The sequence below is a fragment of the Chanos chanos genome, chromosome 5 (genome assembly GCF_902362185.1).
Source record: "Chanos chanos chromosome 5, fChaCha1.1, whole genome shotgun sequence".
In the NCBI taxonomy this organism is placed as follows: domain Eukaryota; kingdom Metazoa; phylum Chordata; class Actinopteri; order Gonorynchiformes; family Chanidae; genus Chanos; species Chanos chanos.
Window position 1 is genome coordinate 8,694,881 of NC_044499.1, and position 24,398 is coordinate 8,719,278.

The 24,398-nt window shown below is 40.6% G+C and overlaps 1 protein-coding gene across 1 annotated transcript; it reads right to left on the minus strand.

Moving 5' to 3' along the window:
• Nucleotides 1–678: 678 nt before the first annotated feature.
• colec12 (collectin sub-family member 12) lies at nt 679–24,050 on the minus strand. The gene is made up of 10 exons (XM_030774595.1): nt 24,044–24,050; nt 21,888–21,968; nt 21,408–21,458; nt 6,671–6,793; nt 3,713–3,799; nt 2,538–3,581; nt 1,859–2,338; nt 1,529–1,671; nt 1,045–1,154; nt 679–838 (listed from the first exon to the last, which is right to left on the minus strand). Exons 1-10 carry the CDS (start codon nt 24,048–24,050, stop codon nt 679–681), a joined length of 2,286 nt encoding a protein of 761 aa, XP_030630455.1.
• Between the last annotated feature and the right edge of the window lie 348 nt (nt 24,051–24,398).

A 24,398-nucleotide genomic window follows, 5' to 3' on the forward strand; every position in this document is an offset into this window, starting at 1 on the left:
TCATAGAATATCAGCAATGATGACCTTGTTTAAAAACTAAAACAGACTCAGTGACTTTGGTGTGGACACATTCATATTGAAATTAAGATTTTTTATGAGGAATAATCTTTTTAATTATTTGTAGCTTATGATTATAATTTTCATTATAATTAAAACAGTATCAAAGCTAATTTTATTGCACAGGAATGCTGTAACATCCAAGATTGGTTTATGACCATGTAACTATAGACTATGAATGGTATTTACACTCATGTGATTACAATACATTACAGCTTTCTCACTTTCAAACACTTTTAAACATGAATTTAAACAAAAATGACTTGTAATCAGTGTTACGAAACAGTCTACACAGTCTGGTATGCACACATTGCTGGTGATTATTGACGAGTTGTTCGTTCGGTCCTTTGAGTGCCATTATAATTGTCTTTTGGCAAAGCCACTCTGCTTCTTTTCTTTCTCTGTGAAGAAGGTGATGCTTTGCAGACCCGCTGAGTGGACTCTTTAATTGTCACATCCCATTTCAATTTCATTCAGTGATAGGTGCTATAAAGCTGAAACGTCCGCTGTGGAGAGTTTAAAAAAAAAACCAAACAAACAAAATAGTCAAAACCACTTTAAAACAGTGAACCACACAGAGTGGTAGAATCGTCTGAAGATTATTCCACTGTAACATTGTGTTCATGGCAGGGGCTTACTCTTACCTGTGCGTTTGCAAATAAATCCAATACGGTCAGAGCAAAAGAAGTCATTCCATTTAGCTTCATGGATCAGGCCTGCACAGTCCTCACCCTCTTCATGACCATGACTCCAGTTGTCAGGCTGGCCTGGTTTCCATCTCCTACAGTGCAGCACAAAAATACACATGAGACAGTGAGGCACTTACACTAGCAAGTTCTAAGTCAATGCTTTTTATGGCAATGTTTCAACCACTCTGGGAACTCTTTTAATTTATAACTACAGACATTTATTTCATTAGTTTTGATTTTTTTTCCCCCTATACATAGACTTGTTACATTCATTGTATAACTTGGTTGTTACACTGACGTGAAAGTAGGTGTCGTCCCATCCACCCATTTCCAGACATTTTCCTCCATGCTGTCTGTAAGACCTAGCCAAAAATAGCCCTTTCCTGCAATCTGTTTCTGTATCCAATTCTGTAACAAAAAAGAATTGTGGGTGGTTACAGCATATAAGCATACATTAATAACTGTTCTGGTAACTCTGTAAATTAATCCATAAAAAGAAATAGTTGTGGTAAAGTTGTACAGAAGAGCTCCTTGGATCTGATCTTAGAGGTCCAGAGCGTTGATCATTTTTGGCTTCGCCTCATAATTAAAAGCTGAACTTTTATCTAGGACATAGGTTGACCACTCCTCAGCTAATAAAAGAACATAGTGTTTGGCTGATAGGAGAACCTGCAGGAGTCCAGACCCCCTAGACAAGATTTCAAGAATGCTTTTCTTTAAGTAAGTGTATAAGGAGCATTAGTCTGCTCCAAGCAAAGCTCAACAATATGAGTTGTGGTTACCTGCTCCTCTTCATCATTGATAATGAGCATTGATGACTTCTCATTATTACATCTTTCTTTTGTTTCATCAAAGTTCAATCTCTCTGAAACTAAGGAGAAATAATAGCAGTGGTCTTTAAAGTTCACCCACTGGGAAGGACATCCTGAAAAACAAAGAAACAAAATGTTTCATCAAACCTTACCAATACACACAAACAACTGACAACAGATAGACTTCTCTTTGTGGTCACTCTCAACTCACCATCTTTCGTTCTGTATTATTCTAATGTACTACAAATGACACTTGCTACAGCACTGTCCATTGGGTAAGCAGATAAAATGAAATCTCACCTGTGGGATTGGTGGTGGGTTGGGGATTTTGGACTTGTCGTGACACAGAGGGTACCACTTCTGGGGCTGGAGGTCCTGGAAGACCAGGTGGTCCAGGTGGTCCAATGGGGCCCACAGGCCCACGGGGCCCTTCTGGTCCTGGTGTTCCTGCTGGTCCCCGAGGTCCTTGTGGCCCTTGGGGCCCTTGAGGACCTGGTTGTCCATCCCTGCCAGTCAGGCCGGGTATACCTGGGTCACCCTTCTCTCCTGGAGGACCAACACGACCACCTGATCCTCTAGAGCCCTTTGGACCAGGGCTTCCCCTGGCACCAGGCGGACCCTTGAAACCTGGCACCCCTGGTGGTCCTGCAGGACCTTTATCTCCTTTTGGTCCAGGAACACCAGGTACACCCTTCTCCCCCATCTCACCCTTCTGACCTGGCTTGCCGGCTGGACCCTGAGGCCCCTTGTCCCCTCGCGGGCCTCTAGGCCCTGGAGGGCCTAAAACCAAGAGAAACACCAAACTGAAATAAGATCGTTAAAAAGAAACATTTTGGTTGCTCTCAGTATAGCTCTACAACATTTATGAATTCCTAGGATTACAAATGAAAAGATTTATATCTGCAGAACAACATTTGAATATAACACTATGAGTCCAAGGTTATCAGTGCACGTGGAAATTTAGGAAGAAATTCCCAACCTTGAAGGATAGTGAAGTTGGTGATGAGCTGTGAATGTTTGCTGTCCACCAATTTCATCTCCTCCATGACTTTTGAAAGGGTGCTGACTTCCCTATCAAGTCTGGCTGCTAATTCATCCTGCTGAGCTCGGAGGTCAGAACCGTCGGCCCGGGCCTCCACCACACTGCTGTTTAACCCCATCAGTATGTCAGTGTGTCGGGTCACTGTCTCAGCACAGGTGCGCAAGCCATTCAGGTCAGTGCTAATGGCTCCCAACAACTGTGTGGCAAAGCTAACATTCCCTGTTATGCGGTCCATATCGCCTTCACTGCGGTCCAGACGTGTCTCCAAAGCATCAAACTTGGCTGAAGTTGCATTGTCGTGGTCGCGCTGCTGGTCCATCAGCTCACGCAGACTTTGGTCATGCCCTTCTGTGATAGCTGAAGCATTCTGAATCTGTTCAGTTAATGCACTAAGCTGAGACCCCACATCCTCCAGAGCCTCACTATTGGCACGAGCAAGGGCTGAGTTATTAGCAGCTAGCACCTGGAGATTCTGCACCTTCTCTCTGAGCCAGTCAGCATCTGCTTTGGTCTGCCTCGCTGTTTGCTGCAAGCCCTGGTAGTCATTCTTCAGTTTTTGAACTGCCTGGCTGGTGTCTTCTACCGATCTCTGCAGGGCACCAATGAGGTTTCTCTGCTGTGTCTGGGTGAAGTTTAGGGTATTGATGCTGTGAGTGGCTCGACTCTGTTCCTTGGTCTGGACCTGGAGATCTGACTGGAGTCGCTCTGTGTCCGTCTTAAGCAAACCTATCAGGTTACTGTACGTTGTGAGTGTGCTGTTCACAGTGCGGATGGTGTTGGCATTGCTCTCCAGAAGATCCCTCAATGAAAAGTGGCCGCTCTGCATTTCCTCTCCAACTTGTCGCAGTTCATCGAGAGCAGCCCGGTTGCTGGTGGCTCTCAGGGCAATGTCATGAAGCTGGCTCTGCAGATTCTGTAGGTCTGCTTTAAAGGACCTAATTTCACTCGTGGCATTATCTGACTTTTCTCCTGTCTGGTCATCTGAAAGTCAAATATAAGAATCCTTTTCAGAGTGCTTGCGGGATTAAACATAGTGTTTCGCACTATGACCGAAATGAGCGAAATCTGTAGAGGCAACATTTTACTTGATTTTAGGACAACTCATAACTCACCAAGCTTCTTCAGGTCTGTTTCTACAGCCATAATTTTCCCACTGTAATTCTCCATGCCCTCAGTCACATTGTCCATCCTCTGCACCACTGAACAACATACAGATTAAAATTACTGTAGTAGAAATTGCAAAGAGTGCCATAAGGAGTGGGAGCGCACTGTATTCCACCAATGCAAAACTAGAACTTGCTGGTAAGTAAATTACTGGCACGGACAGATGTGTTGGAAATCATAACAGACTGGGATCTGGGAGGTCTTACTAAAGAAGAGTAATACAAGATGGAAGAGATGGAAAACACTGAAAAACAAAATGACAGAGATTCCAGATAGGATTGTAACAACCCCCTCCCTTCCCTGAATATTACCCATACACACACACACACACACACACATACGCGCACGAATGCACACACACACACACACACGCACTTATTCACAGAAATGGTAAAGATGCATACACAGTCACACAGGAAATGCATGACACTTCATTTCCTCTGGAATGTGGGGTAGATCCTAAGGGCCTGTTGTCTGGCTGTCTGAGAGTCTCCTGCGCTTGCAGTGTAGTGATTCTTACCAGTCTCACTGGCACCACTACACTTACTCCCGGACATTTTTTCCCTGCCACCTCGTTGCACATATCGCAGGGAAAGGATAAAACATTCATTTCAACTGCCATTATCTCCCTTTGCTGTCTATAAGCAATTTTCTTGAGGCGCTATCTCTGGAAAATGCTAATATTCTGTGTATTGGATGCTTTGGTAAGACGTCTCCTGCGAACATGGACACTGTTAACCAACAGTTTGGAACACTAGAGGGTGCTAGCATATGTTTAGCTGTCTTTCTACAGCTTGCATAGACTGAAGAGAGACAGAGCTCTGCATGGCTGTAGAGGCAAAAGTACAGTTTGGAACGAGCATACGATGCTCTGCTCTGCTGATGCCATTAGCTCTCTGAGGTTTGCAGTAATGTTTATAGACAGAATGTTTTATGTGATATAAAGTCCGCTTACTTCACTGAAAAACTTGTCAGTGTGAGAAAAAAAAAATTGATGAGACAATAAACAAAGCTGTGCAAATCGCTTGTCCATCTTTTAAGAGTGAAGATTTATTCAATCATCTTCTGCCTCGCAAAGCACCAGGAAGAAACTGAAAAACATTGGACGGCCCTCAGTGTTATCATTCCAGACGAGACTTGTGTAACCAAACAAAAAAACAAAAACATGCTTTGTGGAAAAATATAACATTGAGGTCCATTTCAAAGGCTTGTTGGTCAGTGTAGTGCTGAGAGCTGGTCAGCAGGAGGTCAGCACTGAGCAACACGTCTCAGTTCTCTCTCTCTGTCTCTCTCTCTGTCTCTCTCTCTCTCTCTCTCTCTCTCTCTCTCTCTCGTCATAGGCTTTATTGCTTGTATAAGCATGCTATTTTTGAGCAGAGCTTAATGACAAGGCTTTCTGATCCTGGTTATGACCAGAGTAAGACAGTTACACAGCTCAACTCTACTATATAACAACTGTAAAAGGGACACTGATATAACTCATACAGGAATGTCCATTACTTCAGTCCTGTAGTCTATCATAGATTTTTGTTATTGTAACGTGTAAAGATTACCTTACAAAAACCACTCAACATATGACAGAAACATTGCTACCAAAGTGAAAAAAAACACAACAAACACCTCAACTTGTGATTGAAAAAGCCAGCCAAAATAAAGCAGTTGCATTTTTTTCTAAGTATTCTAACTTATTTTATTCTGGTTTAGTCTAAAACAGCTGTCTATTGTGAATAAACACAAAATCTGGAGTGCCTTAAATTGCTGAAAACACAAAGTGATCACAATAAATGTTCCATTTGTCAATCAGCTTGTGGTTTCTAAGACAAGAAATTGCTGCCAAGGCATGAAATCTTCACTTGAGTGCTTTGGAGAGACCCTCATTGTCATTCTTGACTCATCTGGTAATAATTAAGTCTTGAGGAATCACTGCAGACATGTGGGCTCAATGTAAATCAGAGACATGATCTGGACAATAAAATTAAATTCAGATCACTATTTCGATGACAATTATGTCTAAACTAAAAACAAACCAGAAGACATCTATAAGCACAAACTGTGGAGGGCTTTTCAGCTCATCTATTTCTCCAGTAAAGCATGCTGGGGAGTAATAGCTACATAATGTTACAGAATGCGGCCACATCTGTAGCCACCATGACAATGCAGAAACACTCAGCATGAATTTCCTTATCAGAATTACAGCACGTTTTCAATATACAGATAGAAAGTATACACAGTTGTCTACCAAAAGCCACGAGACATGTGTACCTCTTGTTTTAAGTGTTATCAAATGGTGCCGTTCGATCTCAATGACAGCAGTGTGACACAGAATACATTCTGTTACTTTTTGGTGCTGTGCGCAACACGACCCCCTGAATTATCAGAGAGCAATGAAACTGAATGTTAATGTTGACATGACTCAGACTCTGCGTTCTAATGCAATATTTATTCATTCATTCATTCAGCGTAATCCACTATGATCTGTTTGGAAACATTTTGATCAAAAATGATACAGAGAACATATGCTGTTGTAATAGCATTTGTGAAAATATTTGTGAAATCTTTTCAACCGTATAGAGCAGTATGACTCTTTTCTATCTACGAGAAAGAAAAACGTGTGCTTCGTGCATGAAAAAGCTGAAAATAGATGAAATATTTCAGCCGGTGGATGAATAAACATTTAGTAAATTAAGGAAGAGAGCTTTCAACGCACCAGAACAACCAAAATATGAATCGGTGGAACATATTTCACAAAGTCGCTTGTTTACATTTCCCTTTAGATGAAGTCATTACGAGTCATTACGGGCATAGATGTCTGTTGTTCATCTGTAATCTTTGCCAATTTCAGAAAGAAGGATTTGTAAAAATTGGAGAACGTTGAAAGGCTGCTGTGGAGAAGGAGTCGTCCTTACCTTTGTAACCTAGCACGGCGACAGCGATAGTGAGTAGAGCACACAGCACATAAAGCAGAGCTATGGCTGCTCTCAGAGCCCAGTCATTCTTACATTTAGTACATTCACTGCCCTCCTGGATTCCTACAAAACAACAACAAAGACAAAAAAAAAAACCCATGACGATTAACTCAGAACAATACACAGACGCATTTCTGAAAACAGTCATGATCCTTCATCTCGTGCAAATGTAAGATAAGGTAATATAAGGAGAGCTAGTGTAGTTCTATTTATTGGTATGTTTTTGGTTTGTTCAGGCAATTATGCAATGTACTGTTTTTCCAGATAAGACTTCTATACTATACTTTTCTGAAAGTATATCAAGGATTAAGTTGGATGTTTTGTTTAGCCTCATTGTCTTTAATGGTGAGATCCTCTGTGCCACATGAGGGAGATCCATGTCAGAAAACATACTTTGGTTTGATATTAAGTTTCTGAAGTCAGCACTGCAATGCAGGGGACCTCGAATAATGTAACATATGAACCTGTATCACTATGTATTCTTCTATTCTTTTGTGTAAACATCGCTTCTTGAGAAGACAATACATTATATAACTTCAAGGTCAGAAAAGACTCAAGATTCGTCAACCATAGCAGGACAACTGTGAAATAGCTGCCTAATCGGTACCATATTATTTTCCCATGCGAAAGGGGGACATTATTTCTTTAGAAAACCATGGCCTCTCTGCTTGTTTTCATTAGTCAAATAGAGTCTCTGTGGCACTGAAGGAACAACTAACCATCCATTTTCTCAGTAAAGCTCACTGATTCAAGCCAGTCTGCACCAGGATATTCTTACAATTGACATTTTCGAAACAAAACATTACAAAACAAAACAACAAACTATAGCGGAACTTTTACTCTATATATTTTGAGATGATCACTGAAGATACGGGAGATTATGACTGTGAATGTAGTCAGTTTGTTTCGTGTCATGATTTAATTGTCCATCACACAAATCTAAAACATCCTGTGATGGTGAGAACAGGACATTCTTTTGAAGGTTCACTGGTTGATCCAGTTAGGGCTCAGTAAATAAACAACCTTAGGGCTCAATAGTATCTCTTCTAAAAAAGATCCAGACATTCCACAGCTGGGCTCACATCCTCATGTGACTTCCTCCCCCTAATTTGATCAGAATGTGGGTTTTATCGGCAGATGGTCGCAGTGGCAGCCTTGGCATCCAGAATGGGCTGATATGAAAGCTACAGGAGATGCATGTGGGGGCAGATCATTGGGGGAGTCTGTCCTTGGAACCTCACATCTGTGTAAACATCATGGTAAACCACCTCAAAGGGCCCAACCGTAGCCCCGGATGTGGGAAATGTGCCCCCCCCCCAGGGGCCCTGCTCACATTGGGAACTCGGTGTGGTGGTCTGTGTGGGGGAGATCATGAGAAGCCCCCCACCGGGACCCATCCATACACTGCTACAACCAACCGTCTCCATGTAAACAAGCACCACCAGCACCTCAGGCTGTGGGTCAGTGGAACTGCCTTTAAACTCTATTTACATGCTGCAAAACCAGAAGACGCGGGACACCATTTGTCTGCTCGCTTATGAAAAAATAATGGTTTTGCTCAGTTTGATCCACTGGAAAAAAAAAAAAATGAAAACCCCTATTTTATGATGTTCGGTAATCACTATGACAATGTATCCTACCCTATTTTTTGTTGGTATATTTTCAGAACTCTCTCTGCAGTACAAGGAAAAGGGTTATAAATAATGTTTTGTTGGTAGTGGTGTTTTTTTTGTTTTGTTTTTTTTTACCTTTTTTCAGACGCACTGTTTCTTCTGATTATTGTATCTGAATATCTGACATATTCTGTACATGTGAGAAACATAATGGACTCACTCCATCAGTGTGTATAGAATACAGCTGCGTATAAACACTTTGACATACACATTTCACACTCAGAGCAAGAGAAAAAATACACACATGTGCACGCGCACACACACACACACACAAAGAGAAACAGATGGAGCCCCAGAGTGGTGGACCATACCTCAGAACAAGACATGGGAATGAAAACAGAATGGCTGCAATGAAACTATAGTGTCCCTATCAACAACTGACAGCAGATGACAATCCCTAACCAGCCAGTGAAGTACAGCTAGGATACAACCCAAACTCCTTATTACTCGCGACAGGGGAGAAATGAGAAGTTTCGAGAAGTCCGAAAACCCAGATTTAGCTTCAAGTCACCTTTCGCTTTATTGTCATTCCTCTCATTACAACCAGATGTTGAATGAGGAACATAAAAAAAGTTTCCCCAGAATCATGGTGCTACCTGTAACATAAAATGGAACTTGACAATAGGTACAAAGGGACGATGATACAAAAGTGTCTATAAACACAGTAAATACAGTAAAGTACATGACAACAGACCATACGTACAGACCACAGTATAAACATTTGAAACCATAGACAATAAGACCCAGGGCCCAAAGTACACAGCAGGTAAAGTGTAAAAGGCACTTCAGCAAATGTACAGTCCTGAGCATCAAGTTTACAGTGTAAAGCACATGCTGTGATAACTACTGACAAATGATGAGTCTGCATTTTAACACACGTGTAAAAAAAAGCAATGGTAATAAGTTTGTGTCAGAACAAATGTTAGTTTCAGATTATGTGTGTGTCCATTCATGTGTTTTTTTTTTTCATAAATGGATGAGTAAGGAATGAAATAATCCGTGTTCTGATGTGTAGGGGTTGGAGTTGTCGCTGAGGCACTGGAAGAGGCAACTATGCTAATGTTCGCACCAAGGCCTGTTAAACAGCTGTGTTTCATTTGGGCTCAGGAAGTTGGTCAAAGAAAATTCCTGTAGTTTTATTTTTTTCAGGTATCTGGAGCGAGAGCCAATTGCATGACCAGTTGCTGGAAATGCTGGTGGTGGAAATTTCCATGGTAACAAAAAGACAGCTTTTTCCTCAGTCAACAGACCTAGAGCTGTCTAAGCAAGAGCTGGCCTGAAGTGAAAAAATCAGACAGAAAATACATGAATGACTAATTTCTTCTAAGTCCCAAAGACAAACATTCAGACACAGACACCACATAATGCTGAACTTTCCCCCATGTTCACAGTTTCATAACGATCACATTCAGATCTGTCTCACCATCTAAGGTTGGCTGTCCTAGATGTAATGACACATTTTTTGGAATCTTTGCCTTAATTTCAAAATGATGACTCATACATTTCTTATATTCAAAAACAATACATTATTTTACTCTGTTAATAACATATGGACAGAGCCTCCACTGTTCATTATTATTTAAACAATTATGCACCATTGTTGGATTCATGTGAGTGCAACCTTAAAAAACACAAGTCTTTAACAAGCCTTTAGCATCACAGAGAAAATTAGAGTATTGTGACTGTCTTGTTTTTTTCAGGGATTCATAGCCTTTATTCTTACTGTTTCTTAAGATGTTCAGGCAACACTTTCCAAACATTTTCTCAATAAGTTTAACTAGTTTTCAAGGCTTTGGCCTTAACCGCAAAGTAAAATGACACATTAACACTTTCTTTTTTTTCCCCTGTGTCCCTCACTGCTCACAGTGTGAGGACAGCATCCTCTCACATTTGGACAGTTTGTAATTTTCTAGAAAACGCAGAGCACTTTTTTTTTCTTTCCAAGCTGGGAGGCAACATGGAACAAGCTCAGTTGTGTCGTGAACTTGGAAGCATAATGTATGCGTCACGCTGGGCATCAGAAGGGTGAGGATATTGCACAAGATTGTTTGGCAGTACACAAAGGCACAGTTACACACATACACATACACACATGCGCCCATGCACACACACACACACACACACACACACACACACACACAAAGCTACAAAAAAAGCAAAAAACAAAGCAAAATATGTTATGAACATATTGTTATGAACCAGGTTGCCTAGTAATGTCAGTTCCATTTACTTTCGCTGAAAAGAAATCTACACTATGGTAATCTTCTAATAATTACACAGAGCCATTTCTGCCAACAATGTCAGTTTTGTAAGTTTTATGCTTGGATAAGCAAAAGAAAGTAAATCCTTTAATAATGTTCCCTATTCATTCCAAATTATGTTGGCAAGACATTTATGCATTCATTGGCAGTTTCAATCATTTTTGTGCTAGTGGTTCACTTAATCCTGTTACTATGCCATGATCAAAAAAACAACAAAGATTATCTTATTTGTTCATTGCACAACTCTTTCTTTAAGAGATGCATCTCAAGAGCTTTCAAATTCCACATTTCTTTTCTCTAGTGTACACTTATGGGTTCAATCACTCCCCCGCATTAACAAACTCTGACTGGAATTTTAATAGGTAAATACTCACAATCTGGGTTGGGGGGGGGGGGGGGGGTGACCACAGAAACAAATTACCATGCCATTTTGTTTGTAAACCCCCTGAGTGGCAATGATGAACATGACTAGCATGCAACGTCGCCATTTTTTAAACTCTAGAACAGGTTTATAACACTTTGAAACAGGTTCGGTTCCTTTAAATCATAAGCCGCTTATTAAATAAAGAAAAAAAAATTAAAGCATGTGTAGGAACAGCCCGTATGTCAATGACCAGAGAAGAAACATTAAAAATGACACTCCAAATACCAATATGAATGCACTGCATGCTTAAGTAAATTTTTTTGTAAGGTTCACTTCCTCTCGACTTGAAAAAGGTGGTTGAAGAGGCTTATGTTAGAGTAGTTGAGAGGCGTAGCTATATGGGATTCTGTATCTTACCTGTGCATCACAATCAAACTCACTGTCTCTGTTTGTCAGAGGTCACACATCACAGAGATAGTGTGGCCCATTTGGCCCAAACCTAGGCTCCCAAGAACATTGTCAACTATCACTGAAGTATGTGACTGACTCCATTATAGGGTAAATGCTTACCAGTGACAGACAGTAACACAAACACAACGTATCACGGTATAGAGTCTACAAGTGTCTGGACTCTTGTTGGACTGATGCACCACCATCCCTCCCTGAGCTATGGAACACTTGGTTTAGCCAGTACATCAGATTCTCCCATAATATTCAATTGTGTTGAGATCTGATGAATGAAATGGCCATGGCATATGGTTCACAGCATTGTCATACTCGTAACATCACTTGTGTCCTGTGGATGGAAACGGTGTCATTCTAGAGGAGACCATCTTGAGCATGAGAGAAATTCATCATGGTAGGATGAAGGTGAATGTTCAGAGCAGCTTTACATATATTATTGGTGTTTAACATACTTAGAATACTTTTACCATACCGAAACCATATCGGAAAAATGCACTCAGCACCAAACCAGATCTACCAGAGGCCCTCACTGTCTGGAATAAGAAGTCCTGTGGGCTTCTGTTGGCATGTGCTGCACATGCACACTGCTTGTTGAGATTATGAGAAGGTGATTAAGGTGATGACATTATGTCATTTCCATAGTTCAGTAGACCATTGCCTGTCTTCTTTGTACCACCTCATTTGTAAATGTGCATTTTTATGTGTAATAAGGGGTTTATGGTCACAACCTGACCATAATATCCAGCTCTGTAAAGCTCCCAACAGATTGTTCTTGATAAAACTGCCTGTTTACACTCTAGGCTAATATCTTCAGCTGTCTAATTAAGAGTTGCTTATATATTTTGCATCTTGAACCAATAACCGACATTACATTCTAGGTTTATGCACTTCCAACCGCAGCTGATAAGGTCTTTCCCGTTGACTTTCATAATAACATGTCATTAGTGACTGTTTCAAGTGGAACATCTGCATCTACATCTGAAGCTCCTCAAAAACATTGCCCTAACAATTTCCTAGCCATGCCAGCCCAAATTAATGGGGGACTGTGCCTCACCAGTATGTTTATGTATGAGCCTAAACATGACGTGATGTATGCTTGATTAGTTCAGTACCCACACCTGCGCAGAAGCACCTATTGTCAATATACATTCTATCCCTCATTTCTCAAGTGTTTCCTTTATTTTGGCAGCTAGCAATATGTGGTCAGCTACACAATGGCACTGTGAACTGAGCATGGTATCATAGCACAAGGCTCATCAAAGAATCAAGGTATTAAACTTTCTAGTTTGCCATTCTTCAGTCCGTCACTGACTTTTAACTCACTGCTTTACACTGTTTGTGCCAGTTACACAAAACTTCAGTGCTGAAGACTAAACAAACCCTTAGTTTATCTCTGAGCACTAAAATTTAATGTAAGTACTTAAACATTTACGTAAAAGTACATATGCTTTCCATCAAAACCCACAGCAGAACGCCATGAAAAATGACTGCTTACCCTCACTGACGGCACATCATTCCACATGACATCAGCGGATAAAAGACAAAAAAAAAAAAAGAGGAAAGAATAGGAGTGAGTCCTCTCGTGAGTTCAGCCAAAGGCAGTAAGTGCTTGCCTAAGACATTGGCACGATTACTGGCACATGTGTGGACTGTTTCAGTCTTCAATTGTTTCCTTATGTGATGGCTGCCATGAGTATAAGCAAGTGTTGGAAACTTTGCAAGCCTTCGACAGAACACAATGACATATATCTTGTGATTGTTAAAAGTAGAAAACACAAACACAGCTGGCCACATGGTTTGTTGGGATGAGGTTTAAATGTATCTGATGTGGTCTGCGTCTGCTAAAATGAGAAAAGCGTTACGGGACAAAATGAAAGGCGTCGTACAAAAACATGAATGAAAGGGTTGGAAAAGATGATGTCAAATCACTTGGGTGTCATCTGTGTTTTGTTACGTAAAGACTAACAATGAAAAATGTCTTGTTTATGGCTCATCTTACTCAAAAGTGATAGTCATCAATAAAGATGAGTGGAGCCGGTCTATATGATGGCACAAAATCACAATTTTCTCAGCATGAATCAGAAATGTTTGAATAACACTTAGATATAGGAAATCCAAATTAAATGCTGTCCTTGAAGTACACAATGAGCCATATTTTAATCAACTTTGCGGTTGTTTTAATAAATGTAAAGCTGAGAGCACAAGCAAAAAAAATCACAGGAACCAAATCACTAATGTGGTTTTAAAATACATGTGCTGTGGAATTTTATATCAGTACTCAAATTAATCTGTGACATGTTCAGTTACTTTCGTTGTCTGGTTCAGACTAATGACCCTGCCGTGTAACAGTTAAGCACCGTTCACTACTGATGGGAATTCCGGCTCTTTTTAGCGAGCTGGATCATTTGGCTCAGCTCGGCAATAAGAGCCGGTTCTTTCAGCTCCCAGATGGCTCTTCATGTAGTACCACTTCTGGGTTTTATAATTCAGCCAAATTTAGCAATGTATTGACCTATGATTGGTATGTGTGTACCTCTATCACTTAAATTATTCCATTTAATTGTACTGAACTTTATAATTTCCAGAATACCATGATTTTACATTATGTTTGGTATAAAAACATTAATGTAAAAACATCACACACTATGACATATGTGTGTTGAACGTTTTATTTATATTGAATGTTGTAAATTAGCGTTTCACATCTAAATGCTTCTTCGTTTGTGACTGTCACTCATCTTATTTTTTGCTGTTCGCGCACTCCTCTCATCTCTGTGCTCCGTAGACCGTCAAGCCCCCCCCCCCCCCCCCCTTTAACCTGATGGTATGATCCTTGTCTGTCATCACACATGATTGGTCGCACAGCACGCGCATCAGCACAACATTCAGTCTGTGCATAGAGTGCCTGTGGCTGAGCAGTGCGGCCAAAAGATCGTCCTATTATTCTGTCTTGTATTAATTAACGACAAAAAAAGAACTTGGCTCCCAGACGGTAGCCGTCTCCCATCGTTCACGTAAAAGAGCTGGCTCAGAGAGCCGATTCGTTCGCAACTGACACATCACTGACGTTCGCAGCAGATAGGAAGCAGTTTGCTTGTGCATCTCTTTCTACAAAAAAACCTAAATCTGGCCCACGCTGTAACAGAAATGTTCAAAATTTTGCTCTGAGCTTTGCCTCCTAAAAACCCTGAAATTCAAAATATGTAACCATGTGTTCCATGTGGCACTTTCAGAACTGAAGCAAACCCAGGGTTCGAAATTATGGGGCGGATTGGAGGAGTCTGACCCCCCTAATTAAGACTTGGACCCCCCAAAAGAGGTAAAAACAGCAGTTCGGGGGGGGGGGGGGGGGGGGGGGGGGGGTTGGGTTGACCTCCCGCCGATTGTCATTGTATAATTCGCACTCTGAGCAGACCTACGTCGGAATTGGCAGAAAATGGTTTCATCTCATGAATTTATGCTTAACACGCAACACTTTTGAGACATGTGCCTTATGAAACATCCTTCAGACTTATGAGACATCTTACAGACTTTTTGATCAAACTTAGTCATCAAACAGACCTTGATCACAGCCCAAGAGAAAGATTTAGCCGTAAAGATGAAGTCATTTACTGAAACTAAAGCGTAAGACTGCTTTCACTGAACCAACAAAAACCTCACTCTGAACATTTCACTGCTACATCACTGAAGGAACACAGGAGCTACATATAACAATTCTAGCGTTTCCAGTGTAGCATTCTTATCCCTACTGAGAGGGATATGTTTAGTGAGGAAGAGTTGCCTGCAGAGAAATTACTCAGAATGTATGTAGTGTGAACAGCATCATGAAGGCCATAAACTACTTTTATTGGGCTGTAGAAAAAGCATCTCCTCTCATCACCCGCCATTGCCAAGCTCCATGTTTCAGAGCTAGCATGCTAACCTAAGCCTATTTCCAGTAAAACCAGGGTCACATCCTTCCCTCAGAAGGATCGTGTTGCTTTACATCACAGCACGGATCAGGCCAAGCATGCACATACCATAATAATCACACATGCTCCTTTGGGACAGCTAAAGACCAAGTCCAGCAATGCACTCATTACTTTTAAGAGTGCAAAAGATACATTAGTCTCCAGTTGATTTGTTTCCAACGGCTATCATTAAGGGAGGCCAGTTTCAAAGCAGATTGGGGAGTGACTGATTTTAAATGCCACATACTTTTGAGGAAAACCTATTGGGACTTATTTTAATGATCTCATCAATAGAAAACATTTTAATAAATTTAAAAAAAAAAATTCTGTTTGCAATCATTCCTACTTTTGGTTTTACTAGGAACTCAAGAGTACAGGATGGGCCAGTTTAAGAATGCACAATACTAGTTCCCTTTATGCCAAAATGCTTTGTGTCCTAACACACTTCCCGAAAGAACAATATGATGTCATAGTTCTAATTGCTCTCAGGGTAATTCATAACCTTGTACTTACTCACTGTAAAACTGTGGCTTCACTGTGGCGTGATTTTGTTGTTACAGATATAAACAAACCTGCTTGCTTTGGCAATGGTATTATTGAGTTAAAATGCACTCTTAAAGGAGTGATCTCAACAAGTTGAAAGAATTTCATGAGTACATCTTGTAACCGGCGGTTAGAATTGTATTATAAAACACCAGTCTGCCATAATTCATAGCAATTAATCATCTTTTCATCTGAAACCCAAGAAAATATCAATGGTCCAACTGACACATTATTTCATCTGAAATTCAGTTAGCATTACGACAGCAATCTCCTTCAACAATTAATGAATTAGTAAAAATGTTTTCATGACGAACCAAAAAACAAAGTATTTCATCAGGAAAAAAACAAAACAAAACAAAAAAACCCCCAGAAAGGTCAATAGCTGCTGTTATTGTTTTGAAGGCCTCAGCTGTGTAGAACATTCCAGCAGCAGAAGAGACACATCTGTGCTTGGGCTGCAAATGTGGTGGAGTTTGAGAGGCCCAGTCTAGTGGGTGGCCAACCACAAGGACTGAATCGTGAGGACTGACTCAGCAGTCATAGTGGAGGGCTGTCTGTAAAGGCGGCAACCCAGGCCTATTCTGATATAATCCAGATCCAGATGAGACTACTCACAGGCCTCACCACCTCGCTCAGCCAGTAAAACCACAGAGCTCTTAAATAAACTCCCAGTGCCAGACATGCACCGCTCACAACAGAAAAGAACCAAAAAAAAGAAACATAATTTATTGACTTGTTTGACAGACTGATTTTTTTGGGGGCTACAAAGAAATCATCCTCCAGAAATGATATCAAGTGTATGGACAGTGAGATCAAACATTTATTTTGACCTTTTTTTTTTTTTTTTTTTAAGTTGACCAAAAAAAGGCACACCAAAATCACATCAAAAGAAATGTTTTGCAAAAAGAGTTCTCTGTTCTGTTTGCTAATTGCGGTTTGAATGGATAAAAAGGGAGGAGTGATGTGAAACTCTGAGATGAATTATACAACAGTCTTCACTGAGATACAGAGACATGATTCAGAATGCTGAGAAGTTTTACATTAAACAGAGCTTTTCCATACAACACTCTGTAGGATGGCATGTGGATATGCGTGGGAGTACAGGGGAGAATATTTCCAACTGTTTCACGTCTTCTAAAAACTAAAAAAAAAAAAAATTGTACGTCGGTTTGTAGTTTTTCACTCTCTGTCATTTATGTATTTATTTTTGAGTTAAATTATGCATATTCATGAAATAAAAGTAACATGAGCAAGAAAAATAATGAGAAGCACTTTGCTTGACAGCCAAAATAATCGGAAACGTAGGTAGTATGCCTCTGGTTTGGCCAGCTTTTAAAATGGGATCACCAGTAGGGCTTCAACCCCGGGTAGAGCAAAAGAAAAATACAAATCTCTCTCTCTCTCTCTCTCTCTCTCTCTCTCTCTCTCTCTCTTTTTTTTCAGGCCAGGAAGCTCAGAGTTGATTTTGGCTGTCTAGTGAGCCAAAAGATTTTCATTAATATATCAGACACAGAGCAGTTCTTCAAGCTGCCTTTTATTGGTAATGCTAAAAGAAAAAAAGGCAGGCTCCATCACTAACATGTGTGTTGTTTTTGAAATAGAGCCAGAGCCTGCTGAGCAGGAGAGTCACTCTGTACGTCCATCATAGATCCACGACATGCTATCCTGTGACAGCTTGTTTCAGAGGGTGCCGTTTGCGGGCAAATGCATCCCACAAGGATATATGCAGGGTGGAACAGTTGTTTGGGTCTCTCTGCTTTAACTCCTTTTGCTCCGTATAGGACTGTGGTTACTGCGTGGGGAGACCGAGGGGGAGGGCCTGCATGGGGGTTGGGGGCTGGAATGTTTCGAAATCTTAATTTATGTCCGTTTGTCATGAATTGAATGTGAAGACTTGGAGGTACATCTATAGTTTATTTAAGAAGACCTTAAGACATTATTCATTTGTCTAATCTCTTTCCTGTTGTTTCCAAGCTTAACTTCTCAGGATCTCGTTCTGTTCAAGTGTCCAGATGTTTCAAGGGAACAAGCTGATTAGTAATACGCACACTATTTATCTCCTCAGCACTCCCTTTTCCTATAAACTTCTGTAAACTTCACCAACATTACACTTGCCTCCACTCGGATGCAAAAATGTATCTGTTTGGTTACATACTTGTCTTTTCTCAAGAGCTTCCCCTCGGATGCTTTTAAGGAGTCAAATTCCATTGGTTTGACCCACAGTTGACCCAGGCCATTCCCCACTAATGCCCTCTCCAGAACCCTTTTGGCCCATGCCTTGAACCTCCTGCTGGGAGGCAGTGATTTGTGCACTGGCTAGACCAGAACCACATGCATAAAATAATGTCTTGTCCTCACAGGCACCAACCAGTACCAATCTTCTGATCCAGAAGAAAGCTGTCTAAGATAAGGCTAGACTCAAAGACCCCAAGAGAGCTTAACCTGGGGACTCTGTGGCCTCAAAGATTAACTAATGTTCCCTCTCTGTCTCTTACCCCATTCTCTGTGTCTCTCTGCTCATATTAAAAACACAAGCATGTCATATTTCAACCCAACATTGGAGCACTGGGCAGCATGAAGACCCCAGGGAGGTGCAATAAGCAAGCATTCTAAAAACATTCTCTTCCAGTAATAAGCTCAAGTTAAATTAAAACCACTTGTAGTTAATGCAGCACACAACTCCTCCACAAAACTTTGTTGCCATGACAACAAGGAAACGGGTACAACAGGATGCACAGAAATACTATGATGTGTTGTGTGAGACAGCATACTAAAATGAAAATAAAACAGACCATGATTTCTCCTCTCATAAGATGTCCACAACATACAGTATGTGATTCAGATAGCTTGCTGAAGCATCTTAGACTCACTCGAAACAAAATATGGAAACCACTCTTGAAATAACTGCTGTTCATGCAATTTCAGTTTTTCGGTCATTAAGTCTTGACTGTCTTCAGTATTATCTGGGCAGCTCGGAGAGGGTTTGATTGAATATGGAAACTAGAGCTTCAAACTCCAAGTGAAAAACGCAAGACAGAAACCACTAACAGGTATGGCAGATTGAACTACACTGGCTTGCTTATTTTGTTTTGCCAAAGAGGAAAGGGATTGAATTTTTTCCATGTTTTTCTACCCAAGTTCTCTGTAGGCAAAAACTGAGCATTGGTGTTCAGTGGTATGGTACCCACCCCTTTGGTGGACCTCTTCCCCACCTTTTCCTCCTCCAACAACTCCACCAGCAACTGCTTCTGCTGATACAGCATGTCCCAGACGCACCTTCCTAATGACCCCTCCCCCAGTCTCACCAGCCATCTGAGCTTGCACTAAATAAGCCCCACAAATGGGCAAAGGAAACAGGTCAGCAAGTCCTCAGAATCTGAGATATTCTCTCTGTGGGACATTAGCCCTTCCAGAATGTGCAGATGTTCCATGAAGTAGCAGATTAAGTTACTCGGTTCCCCCCACGAAGCCCTGGTTGTGTTAAACACACACACAGATATTACCAGGCTATGGAAGTTAATGAGGTGCTGGCTGAAGTATTTCCCATGATACACTAAATGAGAACATTTAATATGTTAACACTTGGTAATATATGACTCTGAAGTGAAAGAAAATATGTCTAACACCACTTTTTTTTAATCAATAGTCAAATTTTGTGGATTTGACATCTGGACGTTGTCTTCTGAGGCTGAAGGATAATATTAGTATCACAATCCCTTGAACAAGGCTAACAAGGCACATATCTATGGAATCTACTATTTGCGGATGCATAACTCAACCATGACATCTTTTATGGTTAGTTCACCATAATAGTGGCCGCTGAAAGAGAATTGTTATTGGATACAAAGAATCCTGACTCCAGAACTCAACTGTCATATATTTTATGATGGCAGTTAGATACAGACCGAGATATCCTCTAAAATCACCTATGGTCGAAAGGCCTCAACAATGTTAAAGCTGGGAATTATTCTTCTTTTCAAACCAGAAAATATGGCTCTCGAAACATAGGCTAACATATTTAGCCTTAGCTCTGCAACCTCAATCACCAAATACGCAACAGGGTCTTTGGACTGTAATGAACTCATCCACAAAGCTCTTTACATTGTTCTTCTAATTAGTCATGCATCACAACAACAGCCGGTATCTGTACCTGTGAGAGTACATTAACCTTTTGTATATGTCTGGCCTGGTCAGAGTGTGATGTTATCCCCAGACAAATTCCATTCACCAGTCCCGAAAACATTTCATCAGTGTCACGTTCCTAACAAATACAGCTTTGTAAGCAAAGTCTCTTAGGATTAAGGAGAGAGATAATCCTCAAAAGTCTTGGCAAACTCTGCCTTTCAAATTAAAGTTCAGGCATCAAGTGCAAGGACCTGAATTGAGCAATGGTTTACCATAGAAAAGAGAACAACCAACTCAATACTTTGTGAAGGATAATACTAAAATAATGCAATTAACCGACACTAAAATGATTTCTCCTCAAATTTAAGTATAGCATTAGTAATTACACTTTTTGTCTTTTCTTCCATCTGACAAAAGATGGACAGCACCATGAATAGACAGTATACCTTTGAGAGTTAGATGAATGTGTACACGAAGCCTCACGAACTGAACGTAAATGTCCAAAACAAACAAACAAACAATACAACCATGAAGTCTGTGAATACCAACCATCTGCACCAGGATAAGAATTAATTGGATTTATCCAGTTATAATATCAGACCTGATGGCTCTCATATCTTGGCAATGCAGAGAAATGTTTTGGAATGATCTGATCCAATATCAGAGCTGCAGCTTCAGCTCTATGAAAGTGGCCAGCGGTCTCTAGATCTTCGTGATCAGAGATTTGGCTTTATTTAAATACTGTAGTCTGAAGGTCTGGGGTTCTTCTCATCTAAGATGTATTAACAGATCCAACAGATCATCTAAACTCACTACCCAGAGAGACTTTAGTGCATGTTGCAAGTAAAACACACACATACACACACACATGCACACACACACACACACACACACACATACACACACACATACAAAACTGCTTGACTCTACATGACATCACACACAAATGGAATCTGTGTCCTGTCAAAACGAAGTGGAGACAATGCAATCAGTGCAGATTTAAACATCTCTTTGAAGGGTCGATGACGTTAGTGTATGGTTAGAGGGGAAGAGTAGCAAACTGGGAGTGGAGACTAGGACATGACCTTATATTATTTAAAATGTGCTTTTCAAATGCAGTCAAACACAATTTTTCACTCCAGTCCAAGACTCAGAGTCATTTTACAGTCAACAGTGCTGGAGAGGGCAGAGAGCATAGTGCAGTGGAGTACAGCTCCACATATGGTCCATTATGTCTTGATGCAGAAAGTGCTTAAGTTGTTTAAGGTTGTCAAGAGGTATGAATTTTCTACTCACCAAACCTTTTGTAGCCAAAGGATTGAACATCCTCTTCATCATTGAAATCGTCTGTAAAAATGATAGAGAAAACACACTGTCAAAAGAATCTTGGCTGAAGAGTTTCACGACTGTTCCTGGATCATCTTCAGTCAAAGGCGATAATTTCCCACAACCTACAGGGCTGAATGATGTTTCTCCAAGCTCAAATTATTGCTGTTAAAGCACAAGGTCTCCTTCAGCAACCCGAGTCACTAAAATTATACTCAACAAAATAGACACTGTCAATTCAGGGGTTAACAAAACACCACTAGCAACATGTCCAGTTCAATAGCAATCATGGCAGCCAATCCAGTAGGCTTTCATGTGGTCGCCATGCTCATGGGAAAGGACAAGGGTGGACCGTAGGCGGTTTTTGTGTGTCATTGTCCAAGGCCAAAGAAGAAAAAAAAAGCACATAGATTTCTGAAGTTCCAGTCTTTTCTTTCTCCACACACAGACACCAAACCAGAACCACAGGTGGGTGGCGTAAGAGTCCGTTGGGGCTTTCGGTAGAACCCAGACTCAGGCCCAGTCGTCTAACTGCCCAGATAAACTCAAGAGACAAAAGAGTTACCACAGAGTGGAAAACTACTAAACAAACAAGTTCTAGGATGAAAAAAAGACCCAAAACTGGCCAACAGACAAAAACAATCTGGGGATGGCTTGTGTCTTGGAACACTGATGGGGGTTTGCCTTCCATTTACATCTTCACATCACAGCATGGGAGATCTCTGAGAAAGGCCAAAGCTCAAGTATAAAACGAAACACACAAAACCCAACTCTTTCACTGGCTGGTAAGAAAAAACATGGAAAACTAGAGTGAACCTAAGCAGTGTTAGATTGGCACACTGTTGTAAAAAAAAAAGCTGTGGGTTTTTCATTAATAAGAGTGGAGATTCAGAGACTAATCTGAGACCCAGGATATGTTCTTTACCAATTGTCAAGGAGACAGATACAAAAAGGAGAAAACTTAATAATGGCTAACTGAGCAGATGAAATAAACATGTATATACGTGTCTTTCTATGAATGTTTGAACAAAATAAAAAGCATCAGGGAAACAATAGCAAAATGCAAGCTATAGAAACTACTGAGGCTTGGTATATACTGCAAACAAGATGTTTGTGAAGGAAACCAATATTCTTATCACAGTGGATTACATCATCTCAATACATTCAATGAAGTTACGCACAAGAGAAGCAAAATAAACAGTGACCACCACTAGTGTGTTCATAAGTAATGCTGATTGGATAGTTAATGTCCTCAAAGCACCAAAAAGGTAACTTCAACAAGACAGTATCATCCACTGTAAACTCCTGAAGGTGGCAGCATTCAAGCAAATGGTCTGACCATCAGACACAGCGACACACTTGAGGCTGTTTGTTCAAGAAACTTCCAGTGCTGAGTTCACTGACAGAACATGAGGACAGTAATCGTTTAACCTCTAATGTGGATGTCACAGATAACAAGTTCCTTGAGAGAGCTATGACTACAGGTCCATAGTCCACCTTCCCCTCAGTTTCATTGCCATTACAAAACATTCACAGAAATGAAATGGAACAATAGTTTATATCACTTAGAGAGTCATATTAAGAAAATAATTGATTGCATCTACTTAATGTACCCATGATCCACCATTTCACTAAGTAGGAATATAAATAACATCTTCTTATGAATGATTTACAGTTGTTACACATCTTCCTGAGAGGTGAATAATATGCTGATGCAAAACTGACAGACTGTCAGATTCATCAAACACTTCACTTGGAACTTGGAAAGCCCTGTGGAGATATCTAAATAACTACCAGCATTTGAAGCTTGCTCAGAAAGAAAGAAAGAAAGAAAGAAAGAAAGAAAGAAAGAAAGAAAATTTTATTTTTTGTAATCAGTCTAAACAAGTGGAAGCCAAATCCTGACCTTTGAGAACAACTTCTCAGTTAGGTCCACTGAATTTCGCGAGTACACTGGAGCTTTTCTTTTTAATTACGTAATCCTGACTCATTCTTTTCCATCACTCTCATTTAACCTCCAAATCAAAGCTTAAGGAAAATGTCTACTGTTCAAAGCAAAGTTTTGAGGTACAATGAATTCAGACTAGACATCGCATAGTCTAAAGATAAGACTATGATTTTTATTTCAAGAGAAAATCAAACTACTTAAGCGAAGAGGAAAAGACTATGAATGCAATTGTACAGTCCAGCAAACGTATATGCAGTGAAAGCCCGTCTACATTTGAGCAGATGTTTTATTTCCAAACCAACCACCTGGATATTTTAAATTATTCAGGAGCAGGAAGAGAAGAAAAAAATTGATTAAACTGTAAAGCCTCTGTGACACGGTCAGCCAAGACAATATTACATGCGCAGATTCATCTCTATCCAGTTGTCTTCAGTGTGGACGCCAAACCATCGGTCATCCAACCTTGGTCACCACGAGCGCTTAATCGCATCCAGATGTTTCATACACAAGAGACACATTCCTCTCGCGGGGGAAAGAAAGGGAGAAACTACACTCAGAGTAACGCGTGTTTCCTGTTGCTTAGGTTTACAGGTTTACGCAACAGAAATGCAACTCATTTGCATTGAGGAATTTTAACACATGTTGTTATATAACTTACCTTTCATGGTGTATTGTTGTGATGCACCGTTCTTTAGCGAGCTAAGCGTCCGTTGTCACATCAGTTGCATGGCAAAGACGTGCTCAAGATAGTTACTTGACCGTGGATCAATGTACGATCACTTCTGTCTCTCGTCTTAGCTTGAACACACCATCCCAAAATGTTCCAAATCTGGAAAAAAGAAGTCAGATGCCCAACACTCCACCTGAAGCTGTCGTATTCCCGAACTTTCAAGGCCCCGCAGTTCAAGCAGATGCTGTACGATACAGGGTAAACTTATGAGGGAAAAACGCCTGTGAAAATGAATTACGTTTAACCACTAAGAGCTGAAACTTTTCCTCCTGTCCATGAGTAC